The following is a 22,951-nucleotide window of genomic DNA, read 5'->3' as shown; positions in this document are numbered from 1 at the left end:
ATCATTAGTTTTAAACCTAAAACAGTAAATATGCTGCTAATTGTTTCCACTACTAATTGTGGATAGAGATACAGTTATGTGGCAATTGGTTTCCTACTTGGAACTTTTGCTGTCAATTGGTTTGGGTTCTAAACTTTTTTTTTCTCTAAGTGAATTTGGAAATCATTTCTTTAGTGCCTTTTTAATACTTTTTATTTATTATTTTTCTTCAAGATTTTGAAAGAAAAAGACTTAGCTAATGAAAAATGTAAAACAACAGAGCTCCAGGAAATAAGGAATAGACTTGAAAAAGAAAGTGCCAAGCTGAACGAAGAGCTTGGAATCTGCAAGCAAGAATTTGAGAAGGTATATTGAGACAAACTGAGTCTTCATATGGTTGGTTATCTGATAAGAAATATGTGCCTACTCAGTAGATGTTATCTGGAATGGCTTTACAAAGATGGTAAGATTACAGGTAAGGGAACCAAAGCACAGATTTCATTGAGGTTCCTGAGCAATGCAGACTTGCTTAGTGATAATCCAGGAGCACTGGTGCCTGCTGTTCTTGGCCAGGTGGACACAAAACTTGTGTTAGTTTCAGGGATGGGCAGAATGTGCAAATCCTGCCTCTTTTTCCAATTCACTGTGGGTTCATTGTGAATACCCATACTTGACTATGCTGAAATGCAGAAAAGATGTCCAAAAGTATAATGAATATTAGTTTTCCCAGATATTCTAGGCACATCTAATACTTCTCAAGTGTGTGTGGTAGTGGTTCCAGCTCCCTTGATGTGATGTTTTTAAATTTTCTTGAAGTGTCATACTCTGGAAGAAAAAACAATGTCAGGAGCCTCATTAAAGATTAACTCTTTTCCAAAATCAGGACAATCAAATGAGCAGTTTAAATGGTAAAAACCTGGAGATATCAAATAAATAATTTTTAGTCTCGAGTAAAGCAGTTGACTTATTACCACGTTCTACACATTTTAGTCTCTTTGGAAATGAAACTCCTAAAAGGCTATTGGTGTACTTTCCATGTGATACTGTAAGTAATTATATTAACATCTGTTAAACATACAGCATTTAAGTTGCTGCACAAGGGTAGGGACTCCACCTATAGGGACTCCACCTATATAATGGAAGTTAATCTTAAGTTATATTTCAGATGTTCTTTTGTTCTCTAGTGTTTAAAAAGTGGTCTTTTCGGTTTAGATAGAAATCTGTGATTTGTTACTGTCAAGCAGTCTATGCCCAGCAATTTCTTGGGTTTGGAGAATGCTTATTGTAATTGTCATGACTTCATGAAATCTGCTTTAAAAGAGAAAACTTACATATAATTGTGTACACCAATGGCAGCTTCATGTTTATGTCTTGATCTGTATACTAGTAATCAGACTAAAGCAAAAATTGTTTCTTACAGTCCCTTAATCTATTTTCCATCTCTTGCCAGGGAGTGTATAGATGTACTTTTTATAGGACATCCACTTGTCTTCAGGTTATATTTTCTTGCTGTCTTTGGATTAATTTTAACTTGTGGTGGAAATTTTGATTTATTTCCATTATAAAGCTGACAGTGTCTATTAACCTGTTAGTATCTGCCAGCTTGGCTGTGCAATTGTAAGGAAAAGGATTCCTATAAATTCAACTATGTATTCTACTTCAAGATTTATTTATTTTTTAATACAGAGAAACAAACTGATGTTTAGAACCAGATGTATCATTATGCTTGCTTAAAACTTAGTGAATAAACTTAGTGAATATACTTACACATTTAAGATGAAGACAAACCAGCTGTTGATGTTGAGTTTTTACCTTGTCATTCTTACATTTTTAAGGTGATCAGTGCAACCAAAGAACAATGTGAAGTAAATTTACATCTGACTCTAGAAAATGACAAAGGGCATTTCTTTTCAATGAATTTTAGAAAATAATCCAACAAAGCTTCTGTTATCGTAGTAGAAAAAATAGTACATTAAATTCATTTAAAGTAATTGAGTGTTATTAATGTATGTGTAAGCTTAAAATCTTTGACCATGGAAATCACTGACACTTGTGCTATAAAACCATCCTCTTTTCCAGTGATAAAATGAACAAATACTGCTGTGCTCTTACTGGAAAACAGTTACTGCTTTTGAATTTAAGTAAACAGCATTTCAGATGTTGCCTCTCTGACTTTGGGCTCTTCATCCTAACAGGAGGTGGCAAATCTCAAGGATGCGAAACAGCTACTGATTCAACAGAAATTAGAGCTTCAGGGCAAGATAGATAATATGAATACATCCCTGGAACAGGAGAAGAAAAACCAACAAGCTGTCAAAGATCAGCTGAAAAAGAGAGAAGAGGAACTGAAGAAAGAATGTGCTGAAATTGAAGCCAAACTGGTTAGTATGGAGAGACTATAAGAGTGTTTTGCGAACATGCCTTTGGATTGTTTCGGAGCAGAGAGGAAGCAGAGAGTTAACATTAATTTTTAAATGACAAAATTAGAGATCTTCGAGGCATTTAGTAGTGTGAGAAAATTCAGTAGGAGACAATCTTTTTTAAATAAGTTTCATTGGATAAAAGTAACGATTCTAGTATGGTAAAGATTTTTTTGTCTCAATTAAATATAAGGAATATGGAAGGTTGTTTTTCATGTTTTTTGTGTCTTATTTAGCACTCAGAGGTGAAAGAGAAAGAAGAAGAAAACCGGAAACATGAGGAGAAGGAGACCAAGCTCACCATGCAGGTCACAGCTCTGAATGAAAACCTGGCTACCATGAAGAAAGAGTGGCAAAGCAGTCAGAGACGAGTTAGCGAACTGGAGAAACAGACAGACGATTTACGTGGGGACATTGCTGTCTTGGAAGCAACTGTGCAGAATAATCAGGATGAGAGAAGAGCATTGCTAGAGAGGTAAGGAGGGGGAGTCATGGTGATGTGGAAGTGTAATTTAGGAAATGGTTAGCCTTACACCAAAGCTTCTTTCAGTTGATTCAGGATTCTGCATTTAAATCCATGGTTGCTGCTCGCACCTGGGCTTTTGGCTTTGGTTTTTGAGAGTTTTCTGTTGTTCCTGCCAAAGCACAGCAGCAAGTGTTGTTGTGAAAAAACTGTACTCTCTGTGTTTGACAGGGTGATTACATTGCAGGAAGTCAAGCAGACTTATCAGATCCTTACTTCACCAGAGTATCATATTTGTGCCTGTGCTTAAAGATTTATGCCAATCCTCAGGAGCCTTCTAAATCTATTGGGTGCCTCTAAACTTTGAGGTGTGTAGGTTGTGGCTTCTTATCTCATCTGTTGCGTGAGCCTCACAAAGCCTGGCAAGAATGAGCCTCTCTTAACTAGGAAACCTCCCCTTCATCACTCTGAGGCTCTTCTGTTTTGAATGAATCAGAACAGATGCACTAATAATCTTGATAGCTAGACCCGGCTCCTTAGTACTTCCTATAACAAAGAATTAGCTCAGATTTCTAGGTATGTCTAGTACTCATGTTAGAAGGCTGAACATGTAATTGGCTTAGACAGACTTCCTAGGATTAACACAATCATTATCTTCCTCCTGAAAATCTAAAATCTTCATTTCTCCAGTTATTTTTTAATCTCTTTAGTGCATTTATTAAGAACTATGCAAGCAGAGCTGCTTTCCTTCAGACAGCAGGAGGCCTGCAAGGCAGCGGGAGTTATCTGAAAGCAGAGATTACAAGGGTTGCAACATCTGCAAGACTGGAAACTTTTCCATCTATTTCCTGAGATGTTTGGTGAAGGCAGAATGGAAAACTTTTATCTCTCCTGTCAAGCTTGTTGATTGGATTTGGGGAAAAAAATGGGATGAGTTCAAATCAGATTCTTTTTCCTTGACAGTTCACACTATGCTGAGCTCATCCAGTTACCCTTTTACAGCTTAGTAGCAAAACATGTTTTAAAATCTAGCTTTCAACAGTTAGCTGCATTTTAGCTGATGGGAAGTGGCCTTACTGAAAGAAAAGGTTACTTTTCTCCTCTGTTATCTGAGCTGATCTATTACAGGTGCTTTGTGACAGTGTCCTGTAGCACAGTGATGTTTATCGGAGGATGCTGATTAATGAGCTGCATTCAGTACTGTCTCTGGTGCTGGGAATAGCCCCAGGTATTAATAAACGCCAGATATCTGGGAGCAATGCCAGATAATCTGAAATTGGTTGTTATAACAGAATATTTTTTCCAGCCAAGGCATCCAAGAACTTTTCACAGCAAGTATATTTTCAGATGGACTTTACAACATTAACTATTCTTCTCAATCACGAGAACCTGCTTATAGGAGGCAGAGTACATCTCCTTATATGCTTTGAACTGACTGTTCACTGTTTATCCTTAGGTGTATAAAAAGTGAGGGAGAAATTGAAAAGCTTCAATCCAAACTTGTAGAAATGAAGAAAAAGCTGGACAACACTACTGCTGCAATGCAGGAGCTAGGCCGAGAAAACCAGTCATTACAGGTATAATTTGATTTTAAGCAATTAAACCTGTTGATTCTGTCTGTGGGGCTTGTGAGAAACAAAGGTTGCATCACATTCATGGTGGGTTACTTTTCCACAGTGATTAAGGTGTTCCTGTGTTGCACAAGAACAATACTGCTTTCTGTAGGTTAACTCTGCTCAAAATTTTATTTTGGAGAAAACACGAGCTGTCAGTGTTATGGCAGAGCTGGTGCTTTTACTGCATAGTATGTGCAATGAAATTGAGCAAATTAGGAGGAATTAGATATGCATTTTGATTTTTATTATTTTTGTAAATTTAAATAGATCAAACACACCCAAGCTCTCAACAGGAAATGGGCAGAAGACAACGAGGTACAGAATTGTATGGCCTGTGGAAAAGGCTTTTCAGTGACAGTGAGAAGGGTAAGTGTGTTTTCCTGTGTTTCTGTGAGGATTTTCTTTTTTCGGTTGCTTTCAAGCTATTTTACATGTGATACACTTTAGAAAATGGCTTTAAAAGTGTTGTGATATTTGAGATGTCTCAGAATACAGGTACTGCTTATGATGCCTTAAATACTAAAGTTAATGTTTGTGGGGCTTACTGTATTCATGCTTGCCATTTTAAAAACATTAATCTATAAACAGCGTTAAAGATTTCAGGCCCCAGGCAAGCAAAATTATATTGTTATGAGTGTAACCATTCTGGACTGGATTTACAAGTGGAAAAAGTAAGATGAATTTGTTGAAACTGGATACGTGTAAAAATATGAGACATTAACATGAGCTTTGTGACTGTATCTTTTGTAAGCTCTAGCTAGACACAGAACAGAGCAAACAACTGTCTGTGCTTGAGGTCTGTGAAACAGCTGTAGTCAGGTAAGGTGTTAGCACCCCTTCATTGTCGGGGTCTGCTCTTCATCCAGAGATTATCATTATATTCCTCCATCAAGTGACTTGGCAGTGAAGTAGTTGAGGGATATTCATGAGGTTTATTTTGCAGTGATTCCTGCCATCTTGTTAGGTGGTTCTCCTTGTCCTGTGTTATGTGTTGTCATGTCTTTTGGATAGTCTTTGAACAAAGGCTGCTGGATTGTTTTATTCAAGGGTACATCCCTAATGTGAAAGCAGAAAGGAAGAACGTTTTATGCAACCAAAAAAAGTTGAAGAGGAGAAATTAATAAGGAGAATTAGTTGCAACCACTTCAGTTCTGAAACTTAGCATAAACAGCACTCAGTGAAGCAGAACTTCTAATGATTTTACTCCTATATCCTTTAGAAAGGGTTTATCCTGTGCTCTTCTATGTAGATATAAGCTCAGGGTGCTGTGTAACTACTATTTAAAAATTCAAACTTCTAAGACATGAGAGAGTTGAGTTGACGTGATAATGATCTCTTAATGATCTATCCACTGTAATCAATATTCACAATAAATGTTTGTTTTCTCTTTCACAGCATCACTGTAGACAGTGTGGAAATATCTTTTGTGCTGAGTGCTCAGCAAAGAATGCCTTAACTCCTTCTTCTAAGAAGCCTGTCCGAGTCTGTGATACTTGCTTTAATGACTTGCAAGGATAACTGGTGTGAGTGACAAAGAAATGTTACACTAAAATTTATTATTTCTGTTGATGCACTTCATTCAGCACTCAGACTACTACTCAGTTTGGACAATGATTGTAACACTTGGCAAAATTTAGTATATTTTAAAATGTTTATTGATACCAAGTAAAACTATTGTATTTTTTGTGATATATGGGCTCAGATCACCCAAGCTTATTGCCGTCTATCCTGGAAAGAGCTTCTATGTCTAGATTAGAAATACCCAGTTATTTGTAAATAAAGTTTAAACAGAGGAGTAACAATGTATTTTTTTATCTTTATTTTTTTTTTTCAAGAGAAAATGCATTTATGTGATACTGCAGTTTATTCTTGTTTCCTTCAATGGAAAAGGAAGATGCAAAAACTTGTGAGGATTTTGTGTATCAAATGTTGCTGTAATAGCATAACTCATTGTTGCATTTAATTGTGTATCTGATGGTCTTTATAACCCCTTGTAGTTTTGTTTTCTTTCTCTCTGGTTTTTGGACTTTTCTCTTTAAAGTTTGAACTCCACAGTGAGGGTTAAATGGCTGGAATCAACTCTCAGTTTTATTTGCCCACTTAGAATTTGTAGTATCAGCACCTGAGTTCTTACCCAACTGCAGGACTTGGATACTGGAATATCTTTATGCATACTGTACTGCATAGTATGCGTGTGTATGCATGAACAAATGATGAGACCAAGTTTAGTGGGCATTGTAGGAACATTACACAAAGCTCTCCCACATGGACTGATTTCACTTTTACATATTTGATGAATTGATTTTAATATTTCAGAAACCCTTTACATGCAGGTTTTAAAAAACAGACAGTGTGGATAGTAGCCTGTAGTCCATTTGTCACCGTGCCCATACTCTGGAAGCTCCAGGAAGTCCTTGTGGTTCTGAGGCATGTTCTGAAATTCCACACTAGGAATCCTATTTAAGAAAACTCTCTTCAGAGGGTGCTGCAGTTAAGCTGAACTTTTCTCCTGTCTCTTCCTTCACCTTTGGTGGAAAAAGCTGAATACCTGGTACTCCTAACAGACCTCATTTTTCCATTGTTCCATCTGTTCCCTGTTGCTGAGGGTTCTTAAATTGTATGCTAGTTCTATGATTTACACTGCTTAGAATGATGATGCAAATCTCCTGGTGCTGGCTTAGCTTTCAGCCAAACAGCTTTAAATAAGCAGGTAGATACATACAGATTTAGATCATAGATTCATTGAATTGCTTGGGTTGAAAGGGACCTTTAAAGACAAATAACTACTCCAACCCCCTTGCAATGGCCACTAAATCAGGTTGCTCAAAGTCCTATCTGACCTGACTTTGAACATTCCCACTGACGGGGCAGCCCCAGCTTCTCTGGGCAATCTTTTCTGGTGTTTTACCACTCTTTGTTTGTTCAGATTTCACTTTTCTGTACTAGCAACAGAGGTTTCCTGAACAGAGGTTCATGTAAATTCCAAATCTTTTTCTTGTGTTTTTCTCTATACTTGCGTTTTTTTCCTGCCTGTGTCTAACTGTGCCTCTCTTTGAAATAAGTGTCTGGTGTTGGGCCTCCAAACTATTAATATTATTTCTTCTGAGCTAAGATTATCTCTTTTGATACTTAGAGCTCCTTTGTCTTGAATACTCTAATAAATTCCTTACAACCCAAGCCATTCTCTGTCTTAAAAAATTGTGCTGGCTGTTCGGAGATAAGGAATATGCCCTCAGTTTTTCTACTCTTTGCCTCCCAAGGTAAAGAAACAAATTCTGTTACAGTGGTGGACAGTTAGCCATCTTTCACAGAATCACAGAATGTCCTGGGTTAGAAGGGACCTCAAGGATCATGAATCTCCAAACCCCCTGCCACATGCAGGGCAATCTTTAGGTTGCCTTGTTTACTTTTATGTACTGACAGCTCTGTATGTGAATGAAGAAGAGACTTTTGTGAAAAATGTCCAGTCCTGACTCTGAAATGAAAAGACTTCTTAATCCCTCTTCCCCAGTAGTGATCTATGTTTCTTATGTAGTTACCTAGTTCTAAATTTGCATCCTCAAGGATTCTTTCTCAACAAGTTTTATTATTTCCCAAAAGCCAGCTGAGTTATTTAACTGGTTCTTGCAACTGTAGAAGGGCTTGAAATTAAAAGCATGATAACGTGAAATACTTACCAACTTTTCTAGTTTGAACTTGAGAGTTGCTTGCTTGAAAGAGTCTGTTGCTGCATTCATTCCGTATGAACAGATCTTCTGGACTTGCTGCATCTCCTTATTGTTGCAACTACTCAAAATAAGAATTCTTTGAATAGAAAGTAAGAGCAGAATTTTGCCTCTGGTAATTTCTTCTATTTATTTATTAACTGAGGGAATCTAGAATGTTTGCTTTCAAGCCTTTCTTTGTCTGTCAGGTGACTTCAGAAATCTGGTGAAGGTAAAGAGATTGGAGTGGTGCTCTAGTGTAGGTCTGGTTGTGAAACAGATGGAGCCCGGTGCTGCTTTCAGGGCAAAGGGCAAACACATTAAACAGAAGGGATTTTAAGAGTGAAGGGCGAAGCCTCCCACAACTGCATGAAGGATAAAATGTATGTGGTAGATGAAGATGGAAATCTCTCAAGGGAGCAGGGGAAGTGGTTAAAAGACTCACTTGTGTTCAGATGTTTTACTTTGTGTGTGGGGATGTTTGAAACCTGAGGAGTTGGCTCTACAGTAAGGAGAAAATGGTAGAAGTTGTAATAGAGTTGTTCTTGATTTAACCTTTTGCAGTGCTTTTGTGTAAAGGTGAGCGAAGTCACCTCACTCAGCTGGCCGCTGAAGCAGCGTGTTTGGTTGACCGCAGGATAACTCTTGATGTGGAGTTCCCCATCTTCAGGGTGAAACCAGCTTTTCCTTTTTGATTTTGGTTGCTTTTTGATGACCGATGACTTTTTGAGGGGACATAAATGTTTTTCAAATACATATTTGCAGAAAAATGAATTGTTAAAATCAGGAGGAACAGTGGGGCAGAAGCCTTCATGCTTGAGGACTGAGTCTAAAGCAAAGTTGGGAGTTCTACAGCTTTTCACTAGAGTACATTAGTGTCTTCATGCTAAATCCTATGCTCCTATGCTTTTGCTAAGTGCAGATCTGTAATCACTGATGAATTGATGGACCATATAATGCTGTCAGCCTGGCTTTCAGGTTGGAACCTGCACTCAAGCTTGGGAAAACGACCTGTGGGGATTATTATTATTATAAGGAAAACTGGAAGTTGAAAAGCTCTGTATTTGTAAATCTGCTCACAGATTCTGTTACTTTGATGGGTATGTTTTCAATAGGAGTATGCTTTTTTTTTGTTATTGTTGTTGCACTGCTTTAGAATAGAAATAATAGGAAAAAGCCGAGTAAAAAGACTGGTAAGTTTCACCACATAGAGTTAAAGGACTCTGGACAAAGTAGTTGAGTGCACTGATTTTTCTGAATACAAAAACAGAAAAAAAGTGGCAGAAAAAAATAGAACATGGGAACAGAGGACATGCTTTAGCCTTTAGCAAGAACCTCATTGCTCTTATTCACTGAGGAGAGGCTATATAATGGAGCAAGATGCGGAGGGAAAAAATGGTAAAATATATGCTTGCAGAAGTAGGTATGTGGGATCCTCAAGCTGCCTTTGGTTACCAGCTATTACTATGGCATCAGGAATGTGACAGTGAGCTGTGGGATTTTTTTTCCTGAAACTGTGGATTAAACCTCCTCAGAGAGGACGTTCAGAATCTTTGGTGGGAGCAGAATGTAAAACACCAGCTGCTGCACGGGCTGAGGCAATCTATGGAAGCAATTGAAAAAGTATAAAGGATGGTGGTGTTAAGGATGGGGAAGGGTTCTTTTAACTTTTTAAAGACGCTGCATCTCTTCCTAATCAAGCAGCCACGATCCCTTGGGTTGTTGCCTCTAAAATACCAAATCATACTATTTTTATTCCAGCCTCATGTCAGCAGTACATACTTCATATTTCTACACTGCAGTCCCTGTGGAGGCAGGTTGCATTGTGGGGCTCAATAGCAGGCTTTTGATCTTAGCTGGATATGCTTCACTGTTGTTTCTTCTCCCTATGTATTCCTTCCCTTCAGTGACCTTCCCCTTTCCACAACGATTTAACAAAGACAATAAAACAGTCACAGTAGGAAAACTTGCTGTCTTCAGATGAGGAGACAAAGGGAAATTTCTGCTGCTGCTGCTTCCAGCAGTGTTTTAGCTTAAAGTGCAGTTTTTTTCCTCTGTTTCTGGAAGGTGTCAAGTAACCAAGTTGTTGTGGAGTGTGGAGCACTAGGCTCACAAGAGCAATGAATATTTTTGTTGGTTTTGGAACCATCAGGGTTATTTGTGAATCCTCACTAGGGAGCTTTTCTTAGGGGAGGAAGAGGGTATTTGGGAGCACAGAGTAAACTTGCTGTGTATGTATTACATTAGCAAGAATAATTGAAGCTCAGATACTAGAGGTAAGAAAAGTGACATTCCTGAAGAGGGGACCTGGAAAACTCAAGTATTATTCTGGATTGTTAAATGCCAGTTAAATGGAAAGTTCTAGCAAATATTTTTTTGCAAAACTTAAAAATTTACGACCAATACTTGGTGTCAGACAGAAAACTGCTGGAGCTGAAGTTCAAACAGAGCATAAACTCTGCCACGAAGAATGACACAGTAGTTTAAGAATGCTAAAACTGATAAATTACTCCTCCAGGGTACCATTTTCCACACACGTCCTTGTGGGACTAGGAAATAACACTGTCATTTGCACTATGCACTTTTGCTGTCTAACTGAATATAATCTGGAATAAGTGGAATGGCATTGTTGGCATTGCGTGTGTTAGCTGCAATCAATGGACAGAAGGTTTATCTTCAGCTGGACTTTTCACTGTATTACATTTGGCCCCTTGCTATGTAAGGAGAATTGCACTCATAATTACTGTGTACCAAAAGCAAGATCATCTGAGAGCACATGTAACAAGAAAATTCATGTAGTCACGCACACGTTGTCTTTGTAGAACTTCATTTTAAGATTATAAAACGAGAATACGTGAATTTTATATATTTTCAAGTTCTTTGCCAGTTGTTCAGTTCTTCATTTATGAAGTATTGACCTCGCTGTCTCTTCTAGGATAAGTTTGAAATTATTGTCTAACCACAGCCCCTCTCGAAAAGCAGTAAATGGTGTGCTTTGCAAAACCAGCAATAATTGGATAATGAAATCCCTCCACAGAAACTCAGTTTCACTTTTTATTTTTTAAGGGGGACTGAACTAAGAGCTTTGCATCTTTAGAGAGAGCATTAGATGCATCTTATGATCACAATAACAAATAGGGTACTAGTTAGTGTCATAAACTCTGCCTTTTGTCTGCAGCGTGCCACATACTATGGACTCGCTGTGCAGCAGATACAGCAGTATCAGATCAATTGAAGATTACTGAAACCCCACTAACACACTTGGATCAGTGTTACGATGAAAATAGAAGCCTGGTAGTTATGTTTTCCAACCTTGCATCCCCCTTATGACCTAAACTAACTATCTGTATCTGTTTTCTGCCTTTTTTGGGTAAAGAGGGCTTGGAGCAGGGCTCATTGTTAGATGTCGGCAGGCCCAGGCTCCTGCTGTTGGCTTTATGGCAAAGTGCTCTGTTGTATCACGCTGAGCCTTGATTCCTGGCACAAGAGGGGTGTTTAGGAGAACGTCTCGCTGAGTTAGCAAATACCAGAACTTTTTATATTTATGTGTTCAAAATGCTGCTTGTATAGGATTTGTCACTTTTGTATAAAAAAAAAAAAAAAATCACAAAAAAAGTCATAAAACCCCACCATCCCATTACATAAGATTTCATTTGAACTACCTCTCAGCGTAAGATTCAAACATTAAGTTTAATAGGGTTTGCTCACTGTCACATTATGTAAAAGTTATAGTGAATGCCAAAATTGCAAAAGTTTATCACCAAAAAACAATTAAAAAAAAAAAAGATGAAGTCTTTCTTTTTATGTGTTTGGAAGTATCCAGTAGTTTCAAGTTACTGTAAAATCTGTTGTATTCTTTTAACTTCTGTAGTTTTAGTCTTGCAAACTCTAGCTGCTGGACAGGAGGCAAATCATAACCACAAGCTTTCATAATCACGGTCTGCTGAGTAAAAACAATTTTGTGTGCAGCATTGTTGTTTGGCTATGGATAGCCTCATTCACCAAATGTACCATTAATTGAGTATTTTTTTCTTCAGTACTTGAGATGTGAACTTGATGAATGGATGCGTGCCACAAACTGCATTGTCTTGTTTGCCTCTTTCCTGAGTTTTAATGATCAGTTTATTATTGCGGATGTGAATATCGCACACACAACTTACTTTCTGCATAATTGTGTAAAATATAAATGGAAAAAGGTTTAAGATCTTACGCAGTATTTAGAGGTAATGTATTATAACAGCCTTATGATGCAGTTTTACTTACAGAGTACTGCAGTTCTTTTAAACTGGATCATACCATCTTGGTAGGTGTAGATCAACTTTGCATGAGTGTGTTTGGGTTTTGTTTCCTTTTCATTGAAGTTTAATTCTTAAGTTCTATTTCAGTGTTTGTGTTTACTACTTGTGATCATGTAGTTGTGCCTTACATTGTGAAAGAATTTAGTCCAGCGTGCACTGTAATTCCTAAACTCTGCGGTTTGAAAGGTGGCTGTGGATTTGGATGAGAAAATGACACCATGCATCAACCAACCAGTTCTGTATAAACAATGATGAAATGTTATTGAAATGTAATTTTTTGTTTTCTAACCTGTTACAGGATTGATGAACGACAATAAAAGAAAAAATTAGACCTTTCTAATAGACCTTTCCATCATTTGCTTTAGACAGCAATCTGCTTGGAAAAGGGGGATATATCATCGTATACATGAAGTGGTGGGAAGCCACACTTTTGAAAGCAAGCTAGACACTCCAATTTCTTAGACTTGTGAGAAACTGCAACAAAAACTTTCATGAGGAGACTGTAATCAACCTAAATTCAGAGTAGTTTTTTCTTTTCCCAGTAATTGCACAAGGCTTTTGTCAGTCAGACGTTGCTTTCAATGTGATCTGACAATTGATGTAACTGGAAGACTTAGCTGGGGTGCTTGTTCTAAGACTTCAGATTAAGGATGTGTTCAGCTGTTGGGCAAAAGCCACATGGAGAGCAGAAGAACCACCCAGGTGATCAGTATATGTACAATCAGTCCCATGATAAAGTGGCAACTGAGTTGTGGAAAATTCACAAATACTACAGTTAGAAACTGAAGCAGATCTTCCTAAGGTCTCTGCTTAGACAGTATAGAAAGTTTGAGAGAGTCTGAAAGACAGTTCAAGTTGGGAAGTTCATTTCTGCCTTGATTACTTTCTGGGGCATCTTCAGACCACGTAAGAGCCCATTAAGTTTGTCTCTTTGAACACAGGGCGTGAGTTCTGTCTTCCCCCAGCATGTCCTCCTTTGGAGGTGGGCTGACCTCTAGAAAATGATCTCCAGCACTGTTTTAGTTGCCTGGTAAACTAAACAGACCTGTCTTAATGGCCTTTGTGGCTAAAAGTACACAGAAGTGCAAAAACTCCCACTCTGACAGCTCACAAAGCATGGGGCTTTAGCTGACAGGCATGACTTTTCTGGGCTTAAAAATCTTTCTTTGGAAATATCACCGGTTGCAAGATACTGTGAGGTTCTGGGGAGGCAGCAGGGATGTGAGGGTGTGACTGGGTGCAGCTGAATATGGGATCAGTGGGGATTGAGCACAGCTGTTGAAGCCAAGCTGTGGCTAAGTGTTTGCAGCTTGGATGTCATCCTGGAGTAGATCTGCTGTGTTTGCATAGTTTTGCTCTCCTGTCCTCCACATTTACCGTTTGGTGTGAAGCTTGGATAGCTGCTCTTTTTTCATTAAGCTGTGACAGGAACTTCTATCATGAGCATGAAGGGAAGGAGCAGGAACACGTACTGCATCTGAACAGTGGTGAACCAGGTAAGTCTGTCAACCTCTGGTCTGGAATCTGTACGTATAGATGTGAACAAGCTCAGGTGGATGAAACAGGCCGCCACATGGGTGGAGCTGGATTAGGGGCAGTGACTGAGCTCATGACTTTCACGCGATGTCAGAGCAGAGATAAGGAGCTGATTTAACCATGAGTAATGCAAACAATTGGAAGAGCACTCCTAAATTTTTCAGTCTGCTCCTCATCTGTGTAGTTTCCCTACTTAGCTCCCCCTGAAATCATTTTTGGAACTAGAAGTGTTCTTTAAGAGTTAACTTCCCTGCTTATGGTGATTATCTGGTTGGGCACGGCAAGTGGGAGATGTGGCAGACCATATAGAGCAGCTCTAGGGAGTCTGCCTTCCTCTCTTAACTGGCTAATTTCAGGCACTTAGCCAAGAGAAGCTTGTTGAGAGCACCCTCAGTTGTAACCTGTGAATGTTTTGTGGCAAGCAGATGCAAACTGTTCTGTGGTTCTATTCATGTATCTCTTAAAAAATAATAATAAAAAAAAAGTGATTAGCAAGTGCGTACTTTATGGATCACAGAACTGCAGTCTGTATTGAATGGTTTAATGAGAAGCTCACATTTTTAAAGAGAAGTTGAAAAGCCTTTGGAGTTCAATTTTGCTGAGAGTAAATAATACATAATGACAAATCTGCTAATAATAACATTGTGAAAAAGTTTCAGGTAAAAAAAAGTTCCCATTATACGTAGAACATCACTGCATTTTTGTTCTCTCTTTTTATGTATTCTGTGGCTTCTGCAGTGTGCCTGGATGTTAGATGTAAGAACGACCTTTTCAAAGAAACAGGGCGTTAAACAGCCTCCTCACAAAAATTAATGGAGAATTAAGGCAATATATGCTTTTACTGATCTGCTCCCACAGTGTCAATGTGCAGTGTTACAGAAGAAAGGCAGTAAGCATGGGAGCTATGGCTAGAGAGTTACCTACAATTTTAAATCTGTGAAATTTGTGAATACAGTTTGTATGAGCTCTAGACTTCTGGTGTATGAGTTCTCCTCACTGACGTAGGTGTTTTCCTTGTCCTGCTTTCTAGGAAAGGACAGGTTGTATTAACGCTTGCCTTGTTGGGAAGAGCCTTCCCCAAGCTGAAGCAAAAAGGCATCTGAGAGTGATGTATTTGTTCTGCAGCTCATTCTCCTCCTCCAATTTATTCCTACATCCTGTGATCAAAACTCATCACTTCTATTTAGTTGAGTCAGAAGCCTGTTAGTTTCAGAAAGTTAATGCACACTGGAAGAAAAAATGGTGCTATTACCACAGTAGTCTTCTGTTGCATCTGTCAGAGCTGTACTGGCATTATTAAATTTCAGAGAATTCAGCTGCTGAGCAGAGGAGTGTGCTTTTCTTGGTTTTGTCGCTTCATGTAATTGGAGATTGCTCTTTCTATCTGTGACATCCATGTTTTCTGTTACAAGAAAAATAATCTGTAAGCCTAGGCAATCTGAGAAATTCTAGTAGTTCAGAGAAATGAGCACGCATGAGCCTTCAGTTACATTTGCAGTTTTTCAGGCCCAGGCTTTTAATTTCTCAAGTAAGCACAAGTTACCCAGAGCCCAGCCTCCCAGTTGCTAAGGCCACAGCATATTACTATGTCCTGGGCCTGAGATGTCCAGTGAAGGTTTCCTTTTTGGTATGAAGATGGGATTTTTATGTTCTGCTTCTACGTTTGCTGCTGGCTATTTCACCTCTTTTTGTTTAGTATTTATTTGTTTAATGCTGTCCCTACAGCTTGCACTCCCTGTTACGGTGGTTAAGACAGCTCCAGTGCTATCAACACCACAAATGGTTGACCTATCTGAGGTCTGTCTCATGTGAATTTCATTTTTCTGCACCATGCTGGCAGCATTCAGCTCTATATCCTGTTTACAAGGGTGGATATTGTTAGGACAAGGGGGAATGGTTTTAAACTGAGACGGGGAGGTTTAGGTTAGATATTAGGAGAACGTTTTTCACACAGAGGGTGGTGACACACAGGTTGCCCAAAAAGGTTGTGGATGCCCCATCCCTGGAGGCATTCAAGGCCGGGCTGGATGTGGCTCTAGGCAGCCTGGTCTGGTGGTTGGTGACCCTGCACATAGCAGGGGGGTTGAAAATATTTGATTATTGTGGTCCTTTTCAACTCAGGCCATTCTGTGACTCTATGATCCTCCATCATCCAGGTTCGAAGGCGGGGGATGATGGCTGCAGAGGGGTTTAAAATACTGAATTCCTCTCTGTGGTAGTTCATGTGGTCTGGGTCACAGAAACTGAGCTGTCTCAGAACTGTTGTGATCAAACATTGCAAATAGTTCAGCAGCATTACAAGCTGGAGGTCTGGCTGTGCATCTCCCACTGCAGGGGTTTTGTTTTGCTTAGTCAGTGGCTGCTCTTCCTGTTTTAATGTGCATTGAGTCACTGAACTTAGATGCAGGAATAGAAATGTGAGGAGAGGCAGCCTGCTATACTTCATGCTATGCTGGGATTCATAAATTTTGGTTAGTGACCCTTCAGGTTGTTTCTATATGTGTGTATATCCTGAATGAGATAAATACATAATTGAAAGATAAATGGCTGGGGGGTGGTTGCTTGGTCCTGCTGATACTGTTGGTGGGGATGAGATTGTGTACAGTATGTTCTGGTCTGCCAGGAGTGGTCTCTTAGGAGATTTCTACTATCAGCTTTTTGTGGCTGAGGGAGTGGGGACAAGGAAGAAGAGAGTAGAAGGCAGGGCTGCTGCACAGATGGGCTGAGTGAGCAGTGCTTCAGTTCTGTGTTTTCTTATATCTGCCAAGTACTGTGGGCCTGAGAGGGAGGTGGGGTAAGGTGTTCACCACATCTCTGTACATACTTGGCAAAAACCTGGAGCATGCTTCCCATGCAGTTGATGCAGATTCATGCTGCAATGAGAGGTGCATGTTGGGCTGGAGGGCCTGGTCCTGGTCAGGGGAGCTGGTGGCCCGAGCAGGCCCACATCAGCATCAGGGATCCACAAGGTAGTCTGCAGTGCAGCTGTCCTCTGCTTGGGGTGAATCAATGGGAGCGTTGCACTTTCGGCATCATTCAGTGTGCAATCCCTTGTGACATGACTTATCTATCTCAAACTCTTGGTCTGATGGCCCTCACAAGATGGTCTTAGCAAGATCGTTGTCCTTTCTCCTTGCAGACTGTAACAGCCAAAGCCATGAGGACATCTCGACTAGCTAAGTTGTTTTAAAAAAGTTGTGTTGAGATTAGGTTTAGGAGCTGAAATACAGTAGTTTATTCAAAACAGCGTTGGATAGTGTATACCTTTCCTGGGGATCAGAGAGACTACATTAAGCAAGATGCTACAATATTACTGAATTCATGTGGAAGGAGCCTTTTGGTACTGGATTTTCTGGGTAGTAAAATAAAACTGGAAGACACTGATAAGGTGGTTGCAACCTGGCATGAAGGCAGCTTGGAAATATCACTTCTCCTGTTCAGTAACAGGTAACTACTTCTTGAGGACACGCCTATTCCAAGTATGAACCAGTGGCTTGGAGATGGAAAGAGTTCACTCACTGCTTTTCCCTGAAAACAACTCTCTACTGCAATTTATATGGAAAATCACTATCACTCATAGTTGCATTTTAATGTAGGTATTAGAGAATGAATTTTAAATGATGGGGCAAAAACCAGCTGAACAAAAAAGAGCCAAACCCCAGGTTTGCAAGGTTCTTACCAGAATTTCAGATGTTGTAAACAGCGCTGCTACTAGAAATGTGATGTGTGAAAATGAGGCTAAATTTATGTAACACTAGAATGAATCATACTGTCTGCTCAGTCTGAAATTGCAGGAGTGTGCTATGTGTACATGAGCATAATACAGGTTTCTGATTTGGGTACTTACAGATATGTTATGCATGGAGTGGCAATTGTTTTAGTAATCAGAAATGATGTTTTTCAGACAGCTAAGACCTGCTATCTTAAAAAAAAAAAAAACCAAAATGCAAACAACCAAAAATAAACAACTAAACCAATAAAACTGATACGTGTTCAGTAAAAATTCTGTAGCAAATAATGTGTGACCCAGCAAACCATTTTTTGGTTTGTTTGTTTGTTTTGGTCAAATGTCACAGCTGTGATCCTCCTCTAGGGAAAGTGTAGTTGTGTAATTACAGAGGAGAAAAGATGAGCTACTTACCTTGGCAGACTCTGTTTGTGCTTGTAGCAGGAAGACTGCTATGCACTGCCCATACGTATTTTCATGCTGTATTAGGAAAGCATTTCGCAGGCTGAAAACTGGGGGGAAAAAAAGTGAAGAAATGATACAAATTCCCTCATGCAGCTGTCACCCCAGATTTATATCACACTGTCTGCTGATGACTGAAGACGTGATGTATGTGGCCATCTTTTATGATTCTTAATAGGACAGTGCACCCTTGCGGGGTTAATTTTTTGTTGTGTGGGAAGCTTTGCTATTTCAGAAAGATAATTCTACTTGTACTCATTTTAGTTTCAATTACTTAATCATCGTGCAGCTAAGTTGCTTTTGAGTCAGGCTGAAGGTCATTAAAAGAAACTTCCATTCAAGTGGACTAAATCGTAACTGATGTTAGAGAAGAATAAGAATAACTTCCAAGTCAGAATGGATGTTACTGGTTTCAGAGGCTGATCCCTACTATAACACATCTGAAATTGCATCTCTTGAGCAAGGTCCTGGCATTCACAGAGAGCACGACTGCAGTGCTGTGCCTCTTGTCTGTTCACTGTGATGTGGCAGGCTTTGGGCTAGTATTATCCTGCCTGCTGCCAAATGTGCTTCTCTACAATATTGCAATATGCATATATATTTCTAATCCCTGTATTGAGGGATGTTTCTTTCCAAAATATGATCAACCTTCAGCAAGCTAATGTACATAGATAAAAAATCTGAGTTTTGATTTTGATTGCTGCAGGGGCTCACTACAATCCCACATTGCCCTGCTCAAGTAGCTTCATGAGAATATGCTAACTGACTTTTTACTTCTACCATGACCTCACTCCCTGAGATGCAAATAAACTGGTAGTATTACCCAAGGTCACACATTTCTGAGAATATCTAATCCTTTCTTTTTTATTATTATTATTTTTTTCCCCAGAAAGGAACATTTTCCATTGGTGCTGGCAGTTCTGCTTATTGCTTTATGCGAAATGGTGAAAATTTGAACTGCAGGCTTCCTATAGTCATTTTAATCCCTATTTTTATTGTATTCCACTCCAGTGGGTGCGGTATTTGGATGAGGTTTCCAAGACATTGCAAAATGTAAGTAAGCAATGGAGGCTACTCTCTCTAAATTTTGTAATGATATTGATAGGAATATGTTGTGAAGAAGTCCAGCAATTTGGTGCAGAGTGTGGGAAAGGGCTGTAGAGAGGGGATGGATCCTGGACTGGTCTTCAGCAGTTGACTTCATCTACTGCCTGTGGCTTTGTCACAGGGACTCTGGTTAGAACATAGCAAATGCTGGCTAGGAAAAAAAAACAAAATTATTATTCCCATTAGCACTGTGGCTTTTATGCCCAGTGTTGTATGTGCAAACTGGGGGGCTGCTGCCCTGTTCTCCCCAGCAGCCCAGAGCTGCTTCCCTGTTGGCTTGATTTATGCTGCGTTGGTTGGGAGGTTTGTCAGGCAGGCAGACAGCGTCTGGAGCACGGTTAAACAAAGGTTATTCTCCTCTGTGCTCATCTGCTTACCTCATATTTAGTCATTTGCCTTTTATTGCCTACCTCTATTTGCTATCAGCATTGATACTGAATGCTAATTACTCTGGGTGAATGTGTTTCAAGGTTATCATAAATTTTACATGCTCTGGGTTTATTTTCCGCATTTATTGATTTTCCACAGGCTGCTCTAGCTTCCTGAGCTTTTCCTCCTAGTCCTTGGGATTAGGATGGCTGTCAGGCTCTGAAGCCTGGAGATTTGTATTCCTTATTTCTCTTCGATATATGAGGAGACTCGTATATTTGGCAGCATTAGACTGAGCTGTGTAAGCTTGTGGAGGTAGTTCAGATTAAAGAGAAGTCCGGATTGTTTTCATGCCTGCTCCCCCAATCAACCTTGGATTTGGGAAACTGTCTTAGTTAACATCCACCTTTACAAGTCACTCTCTGTGAAGGCTGGTCCTCCTCCCCGTTGTACCGAAAGGCACACCAGACATTACTGGAAGTAGTTTCCTATGGTGGTGCATCTTCAGGTCTAGAAGAAGGGAAGTGTTGGCTTAGGAAGGATGATTTCCATTTGTGGTAAGAAAACAGTTGGCTCATGACAGAACTCAATGGAGTCTTTATGCCACGTGTGGGGTGAATGGAGCATACTTGAAAGTCACCCATGTGCATGTGGAAGTTCCTGTTTCAGGCAGGGGAATACGGGCTGCAATGTGGGTGTCTGAAGGTCATGGTAAGCATGAAGCCAACTACTGCTGAGGCTTTTGTACTCCATGCAGCTGGGGGTGGTTTGTGAGCAAATTATCCTTAAACCACTCCATACATCATGCATGGAGAAAGCTTTTTTGAAAACATCCAGATGCACCCAGGGGTGTACCTGTTACATGGATGGGATCAACGTTTTTCAGTATTAATCTGTCCAGTGGGATGGGTTGGTCCAAGACTTGGCAAAACCCACCTTCTCTTACAACCGACTGCAGCTCCGGAGCAAGGGAAGGACAGACAAGGGTTAAGCCTGTGTCTGAGCCCCCGTATTTCTGAGAATAGAAAATGAAGTTGATTAGTATGCTGTCTGCCATCTGCTCATGAAGTACAGGCAATAAACAGCCCTAAATTATGTGCTCTGTCTTATCAAAGGTGTTCAGAGGTTTATTTGCCAGAGCAACATCAGAAACTATTTCTCTGAAAAACTCATCAGTACCTGGAACTCTCTTGTCAAGGTCACACCTTGTATTGAAATGACACAACAGAAACACAATAAAGGTCCTCAGGCAGAAAACAAAGATGTTCTAAGATCTTCTTCCACCTATCCTTTCAATATTAGGAGATTTTCTCAGTTTCTTGGAGATACATTTCCCTGTCTCCCCTCATGAGCATGCAGAATACAGAATTGTTGGGTCTCCAGATGGGTAACAACCTCACTCAGATCGTTCACCAATACGTACACAGGCAAACCCTCAGTGAGATTTGCCAGCAGGCACCAAGCCCCTTGAATCCCTGTTCCCTTCATCCCTCTCCATGCTGTAGGATGGTGTTGTGCAATGAATGATTCTAGAGCAACATCTTCTGTATGTCCTATAAAAGCAGAGCAACTGCTTCTAATATTTTAATATCTCTAAATTCAACCTAAGCTTATTGATATTTAGTACAGGTCTGCTTAGGCTTAATTTATATCAGCTTTGTAAACTTAACTAGCTAGATACTTTTCTGCATACTTGTATTTCTGGGTTGGTCTGAATCATAAGAGGATCATTATAAAACTTATATTCTTGAAACTTCTGAGCTCAAGAAATCCAGCATATAAGAACAGCATCAGGAAAATGTTATGGCCTAGTAATGCAAGTTCTGCCCGTAGCTCTCCTGTAACACGCTGAATCTAGAAACAGGGTTCATTCATTTATCCAGATGAAAAACATTGTAACAACTGCAATCACATACCTCTCAATCCATTATTACCTTTTTGTTACGTTTAATTTTGGTGATTAATAGGAAATCGTCAAATAGAAAGAGGTAGACATCAAGAAGTCTTGTGCTTTCTGAGGAAGAAAGAAAAGTCAGTGTGATGGCATGATTATTTTAAGGAACTGCTGTTTCTACATTGAGGCGTATCTAGGAATCACTGCATCTTATAGAACACTTAGCAAAGAAACATGGTTTCCAATACAGTACACAGCTACTAGTCTCCTAGCCTGCACTCTCAAACTTGAATGTGTTATTCTTTTTCATGACTTTGGCTATTTCTTTTTGTAGTAGCTACTTTGTTATGCAGAAACAACTGCCTGCCCATAGAAGTGATGTGGATCACCCGCAGTGCCTCTGAATGCAACAGCTGGCATGCTACAAATTAGCAAATCCTATGTGGTAAATAAGTAACCTTCTGAAAATGTCAGATAAGGAAGCAGTGGAATGCCACTCTTTTCTGCTACCTATAAACACCTGTCTGCAGCCTTCTGCACAAACTACCATCTTGTTGAAATGTTAGTTGATGGTGTCACAAAGGCCTTTCGAAAGCTACACAAAAGAGAGTTGGCTTCCCTTTTCTTCCTTGTTTGGAAGGTCATGAGGATGTGAGACATACAATAGGAGTCTGTGAGAACGCTTTGAAGTCTTGAAGTTGTATCTCCATGCCTTGGCGAAAATTCCATTGTTATTGCTATAGAAATAATAGGGAATAATTTAATGGAAGCAAGAGCAACTTTTTAAGCAACTTCTTCTGGGAAATCTGGCCTTTAGAGTCTCCAGAAAGCTCTCTATGTGACTGAATTTGCAGAGTTGTGTCCTTTGATCTTTTTCTTGTTTACAACTCCTCCTTATTCCTTTATGTCTGCTTGTCTTTCATTTTCCTGTTTTGCCACAACTTGCTCTGCTACTCAACCTCCACACTCACTCTCTATGTGTGCTGCAGGCTTTATTCTTTATCCGTTCTCTATCTAGTCTGTAAACTGGTAGAGCCTCTGGGGGCATGAAAAGCCCAGCTACTCTTCACTGCAAATAGGGATGCTCAGAGCTACTGCTTCCAGGCAATTTGCAGGATGATAAAATACCTTCTTGGATGCTTTGTTCTGAAATGCTTTGTCTTGAAAACCCATTTCATTAAGATTGTACAAAACATTTTCAGTAACTACTGAAAAGGAAATGCCATGAGGATCCTCTTATGTGCCAGTGGGGATTCAGAAGACAATAAGCTGGGCTGTTGATGTGTATTTAAAAATACAGTTGTGTAAGTTTCTATGAAGTCAAAAACTTGATAGGATGTTTTCCACAGCTTCTCTCATACAGCGTATGGCTTTTG

At 39.6% G+C, this 22,951-nt stretch overlaps 2 protein-coding genes across 4 annotated transcripts in view; one reads left to right on the top strand and one right to left on the bottom strand.

The window, feature by feature from the left end:
• EEA1 (early endosome antigen 1) overlaps positions 1–12,816 on the top strand; it is a 72,231-nt gene extending 59,415 nt beyond the window's left edge. For all 3 annotated transcript variants that reach the window (XM_031600479.2, XM_031600478.2, XM_090139799.1), the window contains 6 exons: positions 214–345; positions 2,175–2,360; positions 2,636–2,874; positions 4,319–4,439; positions 4,746–4,844; positions 5,874–12,816. In XM_031600479.2, coding sequence (XP_031456339.2) covers positions 214–345; positions 2,175–2,360; positions 2,636–2,874; positions 4,319–4,439; positions 4,746–4,844; positions 5,874–5,996 — 900 coding nt within the window. In that variant the 3' untranslated portion in view covers positions 5,997–12,816. The remainder of the gene's footprint in view (positions 1–213; positions 346–2,174; positions 2,361–2,635; positions 2,875–4,318; positions 4,440–4,745; positions 4,845–5,873) is intronic.
• Positions 12,817–14,034: 1,218 nt separating this feature from the next.
• Positions 14,035–22,951, bottom strand: part of PLEKHG7 (pleckstrin homology and RhoGEF domain containing G7) — a 35,754-nt gene continuing 26,837 nt past the window's right edge. Inside the window, 5 exon segments of the mRNA XM_090139806.1 lie at positions 14,035–15,367; positions 15,369–15,418; positions 18,158–18,255; positions 20,537–20,696; positions 21,616–21,695. Of these exon segments, the coding sequence (XP_089995932.1) occupies positions 15,313–15,367; positions 15,369–15,418; positions 18,158–18,255; positions 20,537–20,696; positions 21,616–21,695 (443 nt within the window). The 3' untranslated portion in view covers positions 14,035–15,312.

Source organism: Phasianus colchicus, chromosome 1 (genome assembly GCF_987193195.1).
Source record: "Phasianus colchicus chromosome 1, bPhaCol1.hap1.1, whole genome shotgun sequence".
Lineage (NCBI taxonomy): Eukaryota > Metazoa > Chordata > Aves > Galliformes > Phasianidae > Phasianus > Phasianus colchicus.
The sequence above is the reverse complement of the archived record's forward strand: the minus strand, read 5'-3'. Positions and strand labels throughout refer to the sequence as shown.